Source organism: Myiozetetes cayanensis, unplaced genomic scaffold (assembly GCF_022539395.1).
Source record: "Myiozetetes cayanensis isolate MyiCay16 unplaced genomic scaffold, myiCay2020 scf1, whole genome shotgun sequence".
In the NCBI taxonomy this organism is placed as follows: Eukaryota; Metazoa; Chordata; class Aves; order Passeriformes; family Tyrannidae; genus Myiozetetes; species Myiozetetes cayanensis.
The window spans coordinates 132,420,114-132,439,974 of NW_026086604.1; the positions used below are offsets into that span (position 1 = coordinate 132,420,114).

Below are 19,861 nucleotides of genomic sequence, written 5' to 3' on the forward strand. Positions count from 1 at the left end.
AACAAAACAAACAAACAAACAAACAAAAACAAAATTAAAAAGAAAAAAAAAACAGAGTAAATGATAATGTATCTCCCATCCATTCTCATTATTACTTCACTAGAAGCTGACATGGAACCAGTAGTTCAACCACAGTTTCATGCTGAGAAAAGAGAGAAAAAGAAACCTGGAGAACACAAGCAGAGGCTTTTAATAGCAACAGTGCTTTCAACAGCAACACTATATAACAACTTACCAACAATTATTCCAGGTCTTCTATCCATTTCAACAATATGTGGATGCACACCTTTATATGCTGCATCACTCACGATTTGGGTGTTTTTCCGTACACGCTCTGTTATAGGATCATCTACCACTGGGGTGAAGCCTCTGCCTTTTGTCTTCTCAAAATCTTCATGGTATTTTATCTGGGAAAACAGGAAGAATTAAATTTTTCCCTAAGCTGCAATTGACAGCAAATGGTTATTCTATGCAGGAATGCATATGTTTGTTTTATGAGGCACTTCTATTCTTTAACTTTGCACCATAATAGAATTGGTACACACATGAGACAGATTGGATGGCCAGCCAAGTCTTTTCTATCACCCTAACTTGATTTCCTGATATTTTATCATCAATGTTGCTTTTCTTTTCTATTGACACTAAATTAGGCATTAGCTCAAGCTGCAAAGTGTCATCTTATGGGACACAAAAAAACCTGCCCTCAGGAGGTCATCTGGTCCATTCCCTTCTTCTCTAAAATAAGATAGCTCTCTATTGATGGAGACAACTACATCTGTTAGTAAAAATGTTCCAGAAGTAGTAGTTGTAAAGAACTCAAACATCTTCATACACTGAGAACTTCAACTACATGCACAGTTTCATGAGAAAGGTAATTTTTTTCTCTTTTGTTTTATCATATGCCAGCTGGCTTTAAACATAGGTTTTTAGAATGAACAACAGCTTGATTTTCAAAGAAAAAAAAATTAAAAACAAGGACATTGAAGTAGAAAGTGTTACAGCACCAAGTGTTGGAACAAAACCCCAGTATATTAGTAAGAGTTATAAAGGTAGTACTGCTGATTATGCATATTTACTTTTTAAATAATCTTAATCATCAAAGATTTAAATTGACAAACGTTCTCACACAAGCCAATGCACACAAAACAACTCATTCCAAGAACCAAAGCCACACAGAAACCAGGAACGTGCACAGGCACAAGGTGAAGTGTGTCACCTAATCCAGTGAAATTGTGATGCTCAAATGAGGTGTGTACAATTTTAAGTAAAAATAAAAAAAAAAGAACAGACATTTAACTGTTAGAAAACTGTTTATTAGTATTTTGAAAATGTTCATTACAGTCATATGCAGTTAGCAAACACCCCCTCTACAGGCCTAAGAAGAAAATATTCCTTCCATACTTGAGGAGAGAGTTTCATTAGTTACCTATATTAATGGAAGGCAAAATCCAGTGGAAGTCAAGTGCCATTCCTTAGTATGCTCTAATTATAGGAGGAAAGTACCCTACCATTGAGATGTTGTTTTGAGTTTCTTTGACATGCCTTAGCTCAGGTGTGTCTAGAAGCACACTACGTCTACCTTTCATCTGCCTCTGATCGCTGCTGTACTTGACCTGCAAAACAGGAACAACAGCACATGTGAATTTTTTGTTTACAGTAGAAAGGATGGTGAGAATCACACCACGCAACAGTACCCTTTCCAAATCACAATGCTTACAGTTTTCCTGTTTCTCTCTTTACACTCATTTCCTGGTAGGTTATTTCACAGGGGGGATACACATGAGCTAGTACATCTGTAAGGCCAAAAGGCACATTTATTCCATCAATCACTTACTCAAAAGAAAGTATTTATCCAAAAGCTGAAATTTGTGCCTGTTTAAATTACATAAGTGAAATAATTAATTCATCCACTGAAAAATAAGACAAATAATAAGAAAACACCTTTGGACATCTTTAAAACATATTTGCATGGCTGATGATAAGCTACTTTCTTATTACCCAGACAGACCCAGAGTTTGTCCTCAGTCTGCTTCCAGGATGGGATTACCTGTGAATCCATGCGAATTCAACTCTTACAAGTGGATTAGAAAATATATTCAGCTACATATGCCTTTGAATATAAGGTATTTCCTGGACAGAATAATTACAGCCAACATAGCTTGGTTTTCATCACATTCATTGATATAGAGGAGTATTTATGCCTGTAATGCTTGAAAAACAAATTGAAGGAGTCACTTGGCAAAAAGCATTTCATTTTCACAAAATAAAAAATAATTTGAAGTCTAGAATTTTTGTGAAGTTTTCCTCTTATTTTTAACTATGCACCTCAAAACTAATTGATTTTGGTAAATATTCATGAGCATTTTAAGAAAGTACTTAAGATATGTGTAGTTACAATGTTAGATTCTGTTTGTCCTTAGACAAATCGTCTGACAAATCCAACCTACTTTATTTTTCACTCCTACACTCAGGTCTAAAATGTTCACTACTTTCAATTCTCTTCTGCCACCTTGACACATGGTTCTGCATGAAACCTCTTCTGTTTACCACCTGCAACACCTTTGTCACTGATGCTGTTTCAGTGTTGAGGACAGACTGTAATGTAAGTAGTCTGATCCTTTACTTCACCATGCTGTTTTGAATTCTTTATTGTTCCTTAAAAGAATTGTCTCCTGATTCTTACACCACTGTAGTGGTAATTAAATTTTATTATCATAAAAGCCAAGAAATATATATTATTTTACTCTTTAGTATTTAGCAATAGGACATATTCAGGACTACTCAGCTCTAACATCGATGGCATGTCACAGAGTGGCATGGATGTCTCCATGCTTTGAATTGCAAACAAAACCCAAGACATTTGCACTGAAGTTAAATTCTCATTTCCTTTGTTCTTTCCTGCAATTCACTCCTGCAATCTAGCAATGAAAATTCAGTAACAAGAGACAAAGATTCCTGAAAGAATGACTGACCTATAGTGACTCTCACCTTGAGAACTACTGGCACCAACACAACTACTGACTTATTTGAAAAATAATCAGGCAAGTCTGAATATGTTTGTTGCACATATATGCAAGTGCGTACACTCAAAGAATAAAAACAATATCTTTTCATTGAATGATGCAGTTAGATTCCTTTGACATGTCAAATGTACATGGAAAAGCATATCCACATTATATTTCCACAATTACTGAAAATCTAAATGACAAAATGATTCAAACAACTTGCCGAGCTGATGTTATCTTGATTCTTCCTGACTCTCTCTATCTCAGGAGTGACACTCACAGCAGTAGCTTTGCCAGGCTGCTCTCTGTAGTGAACCTATTGTTTAACAGAATAAAATGGTACATACTATTTCAGCTAAAGCAATATCCCATTGTTTTACATTAAAATGCACGATTTAAAAAGTTATCCAGGAAACAACTGAAAAGCTAAAATGCATTTGAGGTTTATTAAAGTTTATAAAACTTGATTTTTGAAATATAACCTTAATATTTTTTTCTGTATAGGGTGCTTATTAATGTGTTTATGTGGATATATATACACATATGCACACAATATCCTGATGTTTACCAGACTAGTCCTTGGATGTGCAGAGAAATATCTCATATTTGGAATGGGGTTAGGCCACAAATAATGAAATAAAGTCAAGCAGAGCAACAAAAAACAGAATTTCAGCAAGGTCCACTGCAAATGTATATTTGTCAAGACTCAGCGACTCCATAAGGTTTCCATCCATGTTCTAAATTTTATAATCTACATATTCAAAGGTGATTAAACACAGAGGGTGCAATACATCAGACGACTGCCAATTGAATCCACTATAAATTTCACCATGCATTTATTTAAATGTACTGTAGGAATATCCCCTTTATCACTTTTTAACAAAACACACTTGTAGCAATGATGCATTAACCAAATGCACACTCAAGGCCGGATCAGCATCTAAAGTCGATAATTAATGTTACCAGAAATAGCTGAAGTTTTAAGAATCTTCATTCAAAGCTATTCCAGTGACCAGAAAATAATTTAAGCTTTCCATTGAAATTTGCATAACACAGAAATTGTTGAAAAGTAAATGATTATGTAAGTGGAAAAACTATACAGACTGGCTTGAATCACTTGGGAAAACAGGTTTGTTTGAACAGAATACATTTTAGAAGAGCTAGATCTATTTAAAAAAAAAAAAAATCCAGGAGTTAACTTAGTAGGACAGAATTCTTGAGAATTCTAACTCAAATTAATTTTGGTGGATGCGGCAGAAAACACCCCTGTGAAAAACTGTAGCTATTTTTAGACCCATTAAATATGGCTGCGGATGGCACCTCCCAATGAGGAGAACGGCCTGCCTCTCAAAGGCTCATAAACAGGGTACAACTTCATCAATACAGGAAGGCAGCAGCACACTCCAAAAGTCCTTGCTGCCTTCTCTGTGCTCCTGCAAATCTTTCTAATGGTTATGTCAGCTATTAAATACTAAACTCTGATAGGACGGTCACTGAGGAACCAGAAGGAGATAGGTTAAAGAGTAGAAGTTTGAGTACCACTGTAGCTAATTTTTTATAAAGTAAACAGATCTATAAACAGAGACTGTGTTAAAAAAAAAAAAAGTCAAAAAAAAGGTCAAGATTTCCTGCAAATACCCAAGACAGAGAATAGCATCTGAAGGATCTCAAAGCATTGCAGCCATTTCTTTAATCAAATACGTGAAGTTTCATGTGCCATTTCCCAAACCAAGCAATGCCTTTTCACAGTTGCTTCTTAAAAGAGGGTTTTCAAGTAATTCCATTACTTGAATTCAAGCAATTCCATTACCTGAATCCCAATACATTGTAATACATCAGTTTCCTCCTAGCTAGAGAAAAGGCACAGCTTCTGAAGGCAGAACTTTGTACTCATCCTATGCACCCAAAAATTATACAACAGACTAAATGAGAGTAACTTCCCATGCTGACATTCTCTTGATTCCTCTTGACTCTCTCCATCTCAGGGGTGACACTCACAGGTGTAGCTTTGCAGAGCTGTTCTTTGTATTGGACCTGGCAAACATGTCAGAAGATATTACAACAGAGACTTCTGAGTAATAGAAATACAACAGTGTGCTAGACATCATTAAAGAGCACACTGTATTTGGATGGAAAATACCATTCCTTAATAATCACCCACATCTTTCCACATGATACTTAGTACTCATCCTCTTGCAGTTCTATCTCATACACACACAAGTGATATGTCAACAGGAATACTTCACTCTCATTGTTATTAACCAAAGTGTAAGGCTAAGTTATCATTTTACCATTAATTAAATTAGTCTTTGTGGACAAAGAGAACTAGCACAAACACCACAGACATATTCACTGAGACACAAACATATTTAACAGAGCAGAGCAAAGTGTGCAAGCAATGAAAATGGGGCACACATTGCTAATATTCTTCTGGTTTTCCTTAACCCTCCTTAGTTCCGGTGGATCAGAAATAGTTGTTGCATGCTGAATTTCTTCCTTGTATTTAATCTGCAGAATAGATGTTACAAAATATTAGCAATTTAAAGAAGATACAGATAAGAACTAAAACACAACAGTTTATAATCTCTCCCTTACACATATTGCACAGTTAGACCACATCTACAAACACCACTGACCTGAAAAGGAACAGTTATATTTAATATCTAAAACAGGCTGCTAGGGTCTCTAATGCATCTTGTTTGATGCAATGCATAGAAAGTGCATATAACAAGCCTAGTGTCCTAAAACACAGTGGGAATATTCATCACATGAGATTGTGGCTTTCTTCACGATAATTGGGATGCTGCATATACTACTTGGAGACTTGCATCACTTTGACAACAACTTGGTCTTGCTGTTATCTTGCTATGGAGTCTACCAGTCCATCTTGGAAACCCAGCATTTCACAAATGTGTTCCTAAAAGGGTGGATGACTGCTAAGTCTCAGTCAAGTTCTCTAAAAACACATGCTGACACATAAGTGAGAATATAGATGTTCAGACAGATGATGCCTTTGAAGATGCTGTCATATTTATTGTTGCTTTTGCAAAATTTAATTTTCAATTTTCTTCTCCAAGACATGGTACTTCTGGAGAGTGCCCCATTTCTTAACACAGACAAAACAACTTGTTTTTCTCTGAGCTCATACTTGGAAGCTGCAGCTGCTTTGGCTGAAATTTATAAATAAATAAAACCAAACAAGCCCAAAGCACAGAGCAGGAATGGAAAATTTCAGTCCAGACAGTTTAGGACTGGCGAAAATACTAAAACACTGGGAAAAAAAGGATCTTTTAATAGAAACTATTAGGTAAGTTTAAGAATTGGCAGTGCTAGTAGTCCTTAAAATGCTTCAAAATGTCCATTACTTGAGTTTTAATCAGACTGCAGCTGTGTGGTGTTGACTGACATACCAGAGGGGTTTCCTCATGGATTTTACACAAACAAAAACAAAAATAGAATCTTCTTCTGAAAGCCTTCTTCCCAGTGCTGTGTCCAGCCCTCTCTGCCTCTCAATATAAACACATTTTTTAAAAATCCTTAGTTATTTGTAGCTTTTCAGTTCAGATTCAGCTACAGTCCATGGGTCTGTTGCTTGCTTTGAAAGTTCTGTGAGATCTTGACTCCAACTGTTTAGAAGGCTGCTTCTTCCAAACTAATCATCACAACAGGTGAGATGAGGTCAACCTCCTTGGCTGTCACCACCTTGTTTTTTAGGATTTGAAAACAGACCATTCTGATCTTTGTCACCTATATATGTAATCTGGAAAAATCTGATCACTTTCAGGACATGATTCAACAGACTTTTTTGTGTGGTTGGTTGTACAGTGAATGTTATTTTGGTTTGGTGTTCTGGGGTTTCTTTCACTGCAAATTTGCTTCACATTCCATAGTTTCATTTAGCTCAGAAAATAGCTATAAAGATGTCCTAAGTTCCTCTGGCTAAGTTCAAACATATATGTAAAATGTTTAAATCTAATGGATTCAAAATTGGTGTAATTTAGCCTTCTTTTGGGACCCCTGTAAATTACGCAATATAATTTTCCTCTTACTGCACAGTATAATTTCCCTCTTGCTGACACATAATTTGAAACATTCTTGCACATTGTCTTTAAATTTGGCATTCTACACTTTTAATAAATATTATATAAGACTTAAGTAATTTCAAGTACACTACATGTAATAAAATACCTTTTGTAAAACATTAACTATAAATGTAAAGGCCATGCTCCTTCCATTATACTACTACAGCACTAATGTATTTTGTGTTTCTCTTGGTATGTTTTTGTTCAAGTGTGTTTACTAGTATACTGATCAACCTTTTATTTTCCTCTCTTCACCCCTGTTTTGTTTAGGACTTCTAAAACAGTAAGAACAGTGTACAATATTTTTCATTTCACTTTGAAAGTGTGAAAAAACACTAGAGCAAGACCACTCCTAATAAGTGTGTGTGTGTTTGTATGTGTGTGAGTGTGTGTGTAACTACTCTCAAAATAAACTCCTGTGGTAACTGGAAATAAAAAAAACAAAAAAAAAAAAATCAAAAGAGAGAAAAAAAATTAAAAATCACCCTCAAATGAAATAAACCAATAGCTTCCCAACCAAAACCACTATTTCAGGATTTAGGACGCATGATAGCTTGCACTGTGACTCACAATGATAAGATGAAAAGTGATGGATGGAGCAGAGAAAACTTTCAAGCAAAACACAAGCTTTTCAAAATTTTATGGAAACTCCCTACCTGACCTTACTTTGGGGGAATATGCAGTGTTTAACATTGCTCAGCAACCAAGGAAATTTGAGTAGAATAGGTGTCCAGAGGACCTACTTTAGATTTCAATTAATATTTAAATACAGCTCAGTGTCACATCTATATATTACTTTCAAACTCTTAAAAAAAATCTAATCAGGTCACAAATATAAAAATGGCCCCAGAGGAGTCCACACCAAACATAACAAACAAGTGAACAATGCAGTTAAAAGGGTTTTCTTGATTGGCAGTCATTTTTATGCTTTTTTCCAAGGTTTTATTTATCAGAAGAGAATGTTCTACTTGAAGAAAAAACTCCCTTTTATATTTTATTTTTAGTTGCTCATTAAAGTGCCAAAGACATGGGACATCCACAGATAAACAACATCAATTCAAAACCAATCTCAGATCCACAAATCAACTTGTCATCAGCATGTAAAGAGGCACAAACTCCCCACCTTTTCTCATAGCTCAAGTCTGGCTATAATTTTCCTCTTCTTGATGTGCAAACTGTATCAAGTCCTACATGATACTTGCAAACTCTACTAGAATGTTAGAGATTTTCTTTTCTGTCGTATGGTATTTTTCTAAATTGTAAATACAACTGCTGTTCAGTATGTCATATCAGGAGATACATCTCCTGTTTCTCACCCTTGAAAGACAAAACACTTTCCTCAAATATTTCATTAAAAGTTTTTCCTATTTTTTTCTAACGCTTCAATTAGAAACTCTACCTTTGGACATTGAAGAACTACATTAGAGATGAGCTCTATACCAAAAACCCTATATTCTCTAAAATATATATCTCATTGGAATGAGATGCATAATACAAAAATGTAGAATTGTTAGTAAACAAGATGAAAAAAAAAATTGTCCACCATTTACTCACATAAGAATAATTAATGTTAATAGCACTTACCGAACTAATATTCTGTTGATTTTTCTTTACTCTTTCAATCTCTGGAGTCTCTTTTACAGATGTGCCAGCTCCTACTTCCTTCTTATAAAATACCTTTATTTCCCCAAAAGAAAAAGTAATTATAAGACTGTTAGCAATGCAACTACAAGTTCTCATAAAAGGGTTGGGCAATTTTCCAAGTTCCAAATTGGTCTGACTATAAATCTTGCTAGGAAAGCAAATACTTTAATTTTTCATAAATCATACCAATTATCAATAACTATGATAACATTGTTTTCAACTGTAACACAGATAATATATTCTCATCCTTAGACTGACTTCAGTATTTTTAAGTATTCATAATGACAGTTTTAACCTTGGAAATCATATTAAAATTTATATCATAATCTATAAACTTTTACAAATGTAACTTTTTACTTGAATAATTTCATTCATTTCAATTGAATGTGCACATACATGCATGATTTGATTTGGGATTTTTAATCTTCAGATCTTAAAATACTGTGAGAAGTGAACAGATATTACTATTGTTTCTGATTTCAGAAACTAGAAATGTTGTCATATTCATGACAAAATAACTACAAAATTGTAGCCAGAGCTACAATCCAAGTCACGCAATTTTTGACTTGTGGGTTCATGCCAGAAAGCTGAGGACCGCATCTAAAAAACAAAGCTCACTTCTGAAAAGATACACATGCTGTTTATATAATATTCTCCTCTCTATTTCAGATACACGTGTTGTTTATTCCAATTGTTTCAGTAAAGGATGAAACACAAACTGCATCAGTAATATCAATCATTCAAAGTTACTGAAGGAGACAGTAAATAACTCCTCCACAGATTCCAAGTGTGGCTATAGTTTAAATAACCATGGAGCACCAGTTCACATTGCAAAACTCCTAAAGAAGTTTTACTTGAATTTCAGTATTTGGTGTCACAGCTGTTGCCATTCCAGTAAGTATTTCCAGGCTGAGTAGTGTAAAAACCAAGTCTGATCCTGGAGTTCATAAAATAAATCTCTACCATCTAGTATTTCTACCTTTCTTAAACCAAGATTTATTTAACTTCTCCTATCAATAAACCTTAAACAATAAAAACATCATTCTTGATTCATTTCTCCTGCTTCGTTGAAGTCCTCTGTAACCTAGGGTGAATACTACTGCCAAATGTTCTGGAGGAGAGTGAATGTCCACAACTAATTTTTAAATATTCAGAAAAACTTTAACAATTTAGAATTTTGTTTTACCGCGTGAGAACAGAGACAGTTTATGAGTAAGAACGTGAACGTTCTTCTGCAGCAACATGTCAGGTGGAAAGATTTATGTCATGGACCGAACTTTTCTACCAAGTAGGAATTGGTAAAATATGTTGGAGACAGGAATTTTTCTATGAAAGAGACGACTGAGAAGTAAATATCCTATTGTAAATCATCTGCCAAATGAGCTAGTGAGCTAAAAGCAGCAATGATCTTACCTGTAGAGTTAGTTACTTCTTTTGTCTCTTAAGGCAGGAAAATACTTGAGACAAAATCCAAAAATCAGAAGACTACTGAGTCATTATTTTTTTTATATTGAGGCTGCTCCCAGCTATATCTTAACTCAATAAAAAGTAAACTACCTTAATAATCTAAACAGCACAGAATGATGGAAGATAAGGACATAGAGAAAGAGAAGGAAAAAAAGATAATCCAATCACAGCTATAAACTGCTTTCCTACATTTGGAGGATCCAGTTCAGAAACAGAAAGACAATCACAAAACAAAGCACAAATCACCTCGAACACAAAACATTTCATTTCATATTATCTAGTAGTATAGTACACTATAGTATACTAACGAAGAGGATAATTGTCAGCCTTGGCACTGAAGGCTCAAACTGGCCTTAGAGGGCTGCAAGGGGTTCAGATGCATCAGGGACTTGTCAAGGCTTAATTAAGTAGTGAGAGTTTATTTAAGTTAGTAGTGTTTATTTAAGTTTATTTAAGTTAGTTAAGTAGTGAAAGGTACTTAACTGTGAGTCCCCACTGCCAGACCCACTGAGGTCTTCCATTTGAAGACTTCATCTAAAGCTATCAAAGGCTGGAGCAGGAAAGCAGATCACAGAGGCTCGCTTGGATCCCCTCTGTTACAGGGAGTTTCAGTGTAGCATGTTAGGATGCCAGGGACATAAGAAATGGTGATAATCATCATCACACCATCCAGCAGAGCACCATTCAAAACCAGGAGGCAACAGATGGAAAGAAACAAAATGGGGTCAGTGGGTCTGTCAAGAGCTCCTATTAGAAAGCAATGCCACAGAAAGGGATCTGGGGCTCCTGGTAGACAGGTTTACTATGAGTCAGCAATGTCCTGGCAGCCAGGAGAGTCAACTGTGTCCTGGGAAGCATCAGGCAAAGCATCGCCAGCCGGTCAAGGGAGGAGACTGTCCCAGTCTGCTCTGCACTGGGAGTGGCCTCACCTTGAATATTGTGTGCAGTTTTGGGCCCCACAATATAAGAAAGATATTAAGCTCCTAGAGAGCATCCAAAGGAGAGCAATGAAGATGGTGAAGGGCCTTGAGGGGAAGCCGCATGAGGAGTGGTAGAGGTCGCTTGGTGTGTTCAGCTTGGAAAAGAGGAGACTGAGGGGAGACCTCATTGCAGTTACAACTTCCTCATGAGGGGAAGAGGAGGGGCAGGCACTGATCTCTTCTCTGTGGTGACTAAGGGAATGGCCTGAAGTTGTGTCAGGGAAAGTATATTAGAAAGAGGTTCTTCACCCAGAGGATGGTTGGGTACTGGAACAGGCTCCCAGGGAAGTGGTCAGAGCACCAAACCTGACAGAGTTTAAGAAGGGTTTGGACAATACTCTCAGGCACATGGTGTGACTCTTGGGGATGGTCCTGTGCAGGGCCAGGAGTTGGACTCAAGGATCCTTGTAGGTTCCTTCCAACTTGGCGTATTCTGTGAATCTGTGAAAGATGTAGCTTTCAGCTGTCCTCATCCAAAGGAAGAAAAAGAGCAGGTAATGGCTGGAAGACATTAAAGGAATGACCACCACCTAGAGAAGCCTCAGACAGTTTATCTTCTCTGCTTTCCTGGCAGTCTCTTACTTGCTGCTGATGCCACAGCTATACAGGATAGCTGCAGGTAAACAGCTCTGAGAGAAACTAACTGAGTTCATACTTCTGAGAGCTGGAGAAGCTGCAGATATCTCTAAATTAAAGAACAACATCTGTGTCAGATAGTACTAAAATATTTAAGTAACTTATATTCCTTTCCCTCAAATCATTGGTTTTATTAGTATTACTTAGCCTACCATAAAATACAGTTAACTGGTCTTTTGTTCTGGAAGCTAGATTTACTCCTCTTCTCTGTTATATTACAAGCAAAGGCAGAATTACAAACAGCAGAATTAATGGACCCAAAAAGGAAGTGGAATTTAATACATCCCAAACTGGGCAATTTTAGAAATCTAAGCTCATAATTTATATTTAGGGATACACTGAAACTTAAATCTAGCATAAAATTTAAAAATATACCCAGTGTAACATAAAATCATTAGATATATATATTTATGAAACCCAATCTGTTCTAATTTTATAACCAAATCTTGATGTACAGTACATATGATAGAAAACAGATGAAAAATCTTATATGCACATTAAGAAGCCTTAGACTTTTTTCACTTTTAAATAAAGTACTTCCTGAGGTTTGATGGAAAAAGAAAAAAAAATCTTCATTTAAAAATAACTGTGGCTTGGCAAGGTAGTATAAGTAGCTTAGAAATTCAAAATAATAGTGTCCCACCTAGAAAAGTTGAGTATTTTTTTTTTTTTTTACTGAAAGAAATGAGTGATACAGCTTTTGCCAGGAAAATTATGCAAATGGGTTGAAGGACTTTTACTCATAAGTTCCCTATTTCATGCTGTGGTACAAGAGAGCCTATTTAAAATGAAAAATATCTAAAAAGTTACAGGCAAAGAGAGAAGCATTATTACTCACTGAACTGATGTTTTTCTGAGTATTTCTTATCCTCTCCATCTCAGGAGTGTCAGGGACAGTAGAATAGTTACAGAGCATCTTTTCTGCTTCATCTTTGTACATTTTCTGAAAAATAATTTTTAAATGTCTATTTCGTGGTTTTTGTGCTGAGGACATCCAAAGTGTAACAAAAGACGCCTATTGCTGATGAGCCTCCTCATCCCTGTCCAGTATTTATTTCAACCTCTCTCATCCATGATATTCTTTACCATTACCTGTGCGGGACACCCAACACTGTCCCCCACACTAAAAACATATAATATGCATATATATATATATATATATATTATTATATATATCCTCATATATAATATATCCTCATATATATCTTCTCTTTACTGTCAGGATATATGTAACATATCATTAGGTAAAGTAAAAAGAACTACAGATAGATGTAAACAAGTAAATCCAATTTTCATGGTATAACAGGTCTAGATAAAGATAAGAATCAGGTAGTTAAGACATTTCACTACATGTAAATTAATTTAGTACAGGTATGAAAGCCTCTACAGAGCTACAGAAGAAGCATTTTGAGCAATGTATGTCAAGCACTCAATCTTACACAAAATTAAAACATTCAGCCTTTGACTATGTCTACCCGGCTTGCTATCTCTGAAGCCCTTTGTGACTCATTGTATTTTTGGAGTGTATGGACCAAATTGCATTCCTTTTCTTATCATTTCAGTCTCTAGATCCTTTTTATATCCTTTCTGAATAAGAAATAAAAGGGAAAGAAACTCATAACTAATACTACAATTCTCCATACATGCTGTCTTCAAAGCTATTCTGATAGTACCAGTCAGACTTTAAAATAAACTTTTCAATTTTTATTTTTTTTTTTTAAGCACTGTTTATATCTTTTAGCCTAAGAATGTTCAAGAAGATTTTATGTTTTTAACATTTCATTGTGTTTTACTTCCCAAATAATCTTAAAGCAATTAATTGTGTACTCACCTGGCTGACAATTTCAGAAGCTTTTTTGGCTCGTTGTATATCAAGGGTATCTGTGCTCACTTCCATTCCCTTTCCTTTAATTTCATTCTCCAAGTCTTTCTTGTATTCCTTCTGAAAATAGTAGCATTGGAAATACATCTAACAGCCACATTCTTAATTTTTTTTTCCCAATTCAATCTGTGCAATTCCACTGAGCAGCATTCAGAAAACACCAAATAACTATTGATTCAACAGTACTAGTTTTGTAGAATCTATCCATGTGACACCCACACTGTAGCTGCTGACAGGCTAAAAAATTCTTTTAACAGCTCTGATGTAGCCTTTCACATCTATCTGTCTTTGTAGTTTTGGTAGCTGTAATCACAGACACAGGTAAGATGAGACTTTCTCCCTCTGTCATGCTTTGCAAGACTGGGGTCATGAGGTTTTAGCATCTCTCTAACTCTTTTTATCATTTGGCCCTAACTAAATAAGTAGTTATTTAGACCTAAAAGCAGTAGAGCCCACAGCAATTGAGCATATCCCAGGCATAACTCATGAGGAATAAGAACAAGCTGCAAAAGATGATGGAAAAGTCAAAGTTCTGGAAAGTCTAAATTTCTCCCACATGTTGATTATGCAACTTTCAGACTCCGTGCATCTCAGCAGATTAGCTATTTGGTGAAATCTGTGGTATGGCTACCGTCTAGATGGGTCATCACCTGGAATTCTCAATGACAATAATTTGTTGCACGCTCTCACATGGAAAGCTTGCACCAGGTACAGTACTGACCATGCTTGCAATTTCTGAAGCTTTCTTGGCTCGTCTTATCTCAGGTGTATCTGGACCAACTTCCATGCCCTTCCCTTTAATTTCAGTTTCCAGGTCTTTCTTGTATTGTCTCTGTGAAGATAAAATTTATACATTATATTCAAAGTATCCAGAGATTTACGGGTAGTTTTTTTGGTTTTTTTTTCTAAAGAGATTGAAATTTAGTATTTAGAGTCAATCAAAACTCTTAGATTAAGGGCCAAAACTCTCAAGACTCTTGCTAAGCTGTTGTCAGAAAAAAAAACATAACAAACTACAGGGGAAAAACTTTTAGAAGGTATTCACTGACTGTACAAACTTCTACCACTGAATTTTTAATGTGAGAGGAAATCAGTCCATACAGCTTGCTACAATTATCCTCTAAAGTAGAAGGGGACTTTAGCTCTGCAGAACATAGTGTAATAAGCTGGTACTTGATGCCAGCCTAATTGAAACACATTTTCTTTTAAGAAAATATTTTATTTATGAAAAGACTACATGTTAGAAATTTAATACCATACAGAATTGCTTCCAGTGAACTTCCAGAGCAGGAAGTTGTAACTTATTCATTTAATAGGTCTTTCCTGAACCATAGCCATTAGGTAAGTGGCAGTACTCATCTGTGATTGCTGCTTTTTCCTCACAACATAAATTATAAATAACCAATAACTTGAAAACAAAATGAATATTTCATCTTCATCTTATACAATCAAGGACATACTCCTTCTTCATCAGCAAAATATATTCAAATGTAATACTGAAATATTGTATACAATAATTATACTTCTCTTTTTTTTTAATATTCTTAGCCAGTACTATTCCTATTACTACAGTAGTAATCACTCTTTTTCTATTCTAGTTCACCTCTGCCTGTGGAAAACTTTTTTTTTCAAAATAAACACATATAACTAAAAAATGTTCCTTACTTTTCTTGCTTGATAATTATTTTTTAAGCTGTACATAAGTTAGAAAAAAGAAGGAGAATATATTTCGACTCAGTGCAATGGTCTGATCACATACAAGAACAAGAGCAAAAAGATTTTCAGTCTTTCATCTCTGTCTCATTCTGATATGGACATAAATGTGATAAAACAACTCTTTACTTTGCAAACCACAGTTTTTTGCAAAAAGTGTAAGTTAACCTATGGGAAAACATCATCCCTCAATTCCTCTCTGGTAGCAGTGGGATGGCAGATGTTTTCCCCAAGCTTCGTATTGTGTAAAACACCAAGGAAAAGATAATCCTGGAAGTTACAGCTATACATTCCTGTATTTCTTTACAATGGTCAGTTTGGCCCTGTGCATGGCATCCCCTCTGACTAAGTATATGTGTGCAAATAAACATGTGTGCTTGTGTATATATATATATATACACACACACATATATATATACACACACACATATATATATACACACGTGTGTATGTATAAAATTAATATAAAATGCCCGAAGGCATAACGTGGAACATGAGCTTAGCCTTCCTTCTTCCCTGTTCACACCCTCCAACCCTGCTGCTGCCTCCCAGAGACAGTCTTTGGAAGACCACCATAGGAACTCAAGTGTTCAGAAGGTCTGTTCTAAACAGACAGGTCTGTTCTAAATAGCACAGTTCTAAATGCTGTACCTATTGACCCACTAAAAATCTCATTTAACCTTTTAATTGCCTGAAAATCTGAAATCTGTAATATTTGTCCTGAGTTGATTTTCATCCAGAGCTTTACTGTATTTTAAAGCAAAACAGAAATAGCCTTATGAAATTCATTGTAGATTATGTAAAAATTAAAAAAAAAAAATGGAATCTTCTCCATTGAGTTTAGTGTAAAAGGTGAATCTTCTGTGATATTAATAACCTTCACTAGCATAACATACCTCATTTAGTATCTGAGCTGCATTTTTCACTCTAATCAAATCTGGTGTATCTTCAAACACTGTCATTCCTTTTCCTTTTATCCCTTCTTCCAAATCTTTTCGATACTCTTTCTAAGGATTAAAAAAAAATAAAAAAAAAAAGAGAGAGAGAAAATAATGAAAGAGGTTTCTCCACTTAATACCGCATGCAAGACCTTGAAAAGAAATGCCACTTATTAAATGTCTGAAGGGTCTCTTTGAAATTTCTATGAAATATGAATTAGCTGTAGTACAGATTTCAGAGTTAAAATCAAAAGGTAGAACACTGAAAAAGTGAAAAGATTTTAACGTCATCATATATTTTGTTGCGTTCTTGAAAACCAGCTCTCCCTGTACAGAACTATCACACTGTTTAGGGGCCTTCACTGTTTTTTGGACAGACATTTTAACTGCAGTAGCATTTTCTTTCTTCAGATCAATATATGCTGTGCTGCAGTTTTTACCTCTGTCCCACTAATGGCATCCCAATCAGGATGGATTCCCTGAACAACACACTAGGACCTGTTAAAACAACCGCTTGATAAATTATAATGTAGAAGCAATATTCCTACCATATCACTCCTGTGCCTTTTAGACACTGCACTGATATGATCTATCAGCATTCAGCAGCTGCAGCCTCCAGAGTACTCAAATGTTGAGTATAAAATTCAAAGCACACTAAAACCTGCCCACAGACATTTGGTTATTTTTCCTCTTCCCAGCTCCTGGAGAGCTGATGTAAGCTTACTGAAGTTCAAGGTCTTTAAGTTTTGTAAGGATTTTAATTGCTCCATCTCCAGGTGATGATTAGGGTTTTTTAAGCAAAGAAACTAGAAGAACATTGAAGAAAATATATATCAGAAAGATTTACACAGACATGAATTAATACTCCTAATTATGTATTACATTTCATAAGCAGCAGTGAGCACCTTTATCTCTCCATAAGCCCTTTATTTAAATGAAAGGAAAACAGGTATTTTTAAAGAAGCTTCTTTTATCATCACAAGCATGTCCTACAACAAGCAGGAAACAACTTCTATTGATTTAGAACTATTTAGTTATCTGTCTCTTCTGAAGAAGTCGTGGATGTGGTTCCAGAGAAAAAAGTTCATATTGTTACAAAATAGACAGAATTATCTAAAGTGGAAAGGCAACAGAATAAGCTGGAACACAGCTGACACTGAGGAAAAAAAAAAAAGAAGGAATTGAAAACTGATTCATTTTTAAGTAACTTCTTGTTTCATGCATTATCTATTTAAAGTTTATTATGAACCTTAATGCAAAGATACTGAGCTACATCCTTGACTATGAAGAAATACATAATTTTGCTTAATTGTGAAAGATAATAATTAATTGACCTATGTAAACTTTGGGTTTGGAATATATTCCTTGAATATGGATATAAAACCATACAAAATTCATGCAGTTTTGCATTAAAATACCATTCCCATTTTCTCATATTCTTCCCCTTTGGCTTACAAGCATGGTTTATTCCCCAAGTAATGAGTCATAAAACTTGAAGAGGTAGGAATTAGGGAACATCTTAATGCATATAGCACTATGGAGGGAAGCTACATCAAAATTTTCAAAGATGAACATTTATAGCACATTAAAACTATGCATGCAATAACCACTTCTGTGAGCATTCAGCAACCAGATTAAACAAAATGACAGCATTTGCATTTTTCCCTAGTGAGTAGGTATATATGAGATGTACACATAGAATGGTACTGCACAAACTAGACCCAGCTTGAGACTTGCTTACCTGACAGCCAGGTTTATCAGAATAAATTATTTATTAGAGGATGAATAATAAAGAAAATTTGAAAATAATTTTTTTTCTTTATCCATATAAAGTCTAATAGACTGGGATAAGTTATATAAAGAACAAGGAAAGGAATAAGGTTCAAGGGGTTTTAATTCTAGCATCTCTAATTTGTTTTGGCAAAAAAAATCAATTCTTAATACAATAAATACAGACAAAGTACTGTTGGTTCCCAGATTCAAAGGGAGGATATCTATCAGCTCTGCTCTTCTATTCTAGCAGTTCTAGCTCTTCAAAATTTGGTCAAACAGCAACCGTATCTACAGAACCAACCAATACTCAAAACCTAACATGAAACCAATTTTGAATAACAACATAAAAACACTAAAGACAAAAGGATTCTCAGTTATGGAAAAAAGTTATTTCATTTTAGTGAAATGTACAACTGAGAACATTTGACAAATTTTAAAGAAACAGAGAGCATACAGAAAACTTGTACCTTCAAACAAAATTTGCTTAAAGTAAATTATGCATTATCACAGCCATATTATGGAATTTTAGTCTTCTTTATTTTCATCTATAACATGTATGACAGATAATTATTTCAAATAAATTAGTTAAAAGGGACCATACACAGCTCAAGCCATCCATATAACCACAACAGACTATAATAAATGTGAAATAATTACTCAAAAGGAAAAACTGCCATCTGAATGCCAACAGAAATCCTCCTTTCCACCCCTTCATCTCTCTAAAAACTCTGTTTTTCTGCTTCAGGTGTGCTGAGCTTTATAATTTCCTTACTACACGACTATTCAGAATAAAAATTGATGTGAAGCAATTTTTACTCATGAAGGGACTTGTATTCAGCTACCAAGTTAACTTTAAGCTACTCAGCACTCCGGAGCTTGTAATGATGCTGCTTATTGCTTATTTACAACTTAACAACAGCAAAAAATACATAAAAGTCTTTTACCTCTTTCAGAAGGTTAGTGACTTGCTTTATATGCAAGAATTCTGGGGTCTTGTCTAAATCCAGTGAGGGCCTTCCCTTGATCCCTTCTTCAAAATCTTTGCGATACATTTTCTATTGAAGCAAAACCAACAATTAGTGGTACATACACATGCAATTCCAAGCATATTTCAGAAAGAACACTGTAAACAGACCCAGAAATTAACCATGTCATAAATTAGTTATCATACTAATAAGCAACTTCATTACTCATTTCATTATCTAGATAATCTATACAAGACAGAGACAATATAGACAAAAATATGTGTATGCTATTTCCAAAGAGAATGTTGAACTTGAACTATGAAAGAAAGGGTTTGCTTGGTAGGGGAAAGAGAAGACAAATGGCACATGAAGCTCATTAAAGTTTCTACCAAGAGAATGAGATCATCTGTTTTCCATGACACAGCAAAAATAATGGAATCAAACTGCAGCACGGGGGACACAGGAAAATACTCTTGCTCAGGATGGATGGTGAAGCACTGGACTAGATTTCCTGGGAGGTCACAAAATCTCTATCATTTGAAGGGATTTTTTTAAAAAGTCAGAAAAGCATGGCCTGACATAGGACAGCCAATGCTGTTCTGGAGCCTGGAAAGACTCCTTCCCCAGTGTTGGGTAGCATATTTTAGTTACGGCATGGGGTTGGCCTGGGTTCTGTGGTTTCACTTGCTCACATGCGAGAACCATCCCTCACCAATGATGGAATTAAAGGGAAAAGTTAAAAAATTAGTAATCTCTGATATAGATGACCTCTTGTG

General features: G+C 35.2%; 1 protein-coding gene across 16 annotated transcripts in view; it reads right to left on the reverse strand.

The window, feature by feature from the left end:
• NEBL (nebulette) overlaps positions 1–19,861 on the reverse strand; it is a 245,879-nt gene that overhangs the window by 32,114 nt on the left and 193,904 nt on the right. For 13 of the 16 annotated variants that reach the window (XM_050325454.1, XM_050325439.1, XM_050325413.1 and 10 more), the window contains 11 exons: positions 19,065–19,175; positions 16,306–16,416; positions 14,418–14,528; positions 13,646–13,756; positions 12,653–12,757; positions 8,672–8,764; positions 5,421–5,513; positions 4,946–5,039; positions 3,229–3,320; positions 1,427–1,613; positions 259–407 (listed from right to left, as the gene is read on the reverse strand). In XM_050325454.1, coding sequence (XP_050181411.1) covers positions 1,473–1,613; positions 3,229–3,320; positions 4,946–5,039; positions 5,421–5,513; positions 8,672–8,764; positions 12,653–12,757; positions 13,646–13,756; positions 14,418–14,528; positions 16,306–16,416; positions 19,065–19,175 — 1,062 coding nt within the window. In that variant the 3' untranslated portion in view covers positions 259–407; positions 1,427–1,472. Of the gene's footprint in view, positions 1–235; positions 408–1,426; positions 1,614–3,227; positions 3,322–4,815; positions 5,040–5,420; positions 5,514–8,671; positions 8,765–12,652; positions 12,758–13,645; positions 13,757–14,417; positions 14,529–16,305; positions 16,417–19,064; positions 19,176–19,861 lie in introns of those variants that run through there. The other 3 variants (XM_050325495.1, XM_050325484.1, XR_007630107.1) reach the window with 2 other exon arrangements.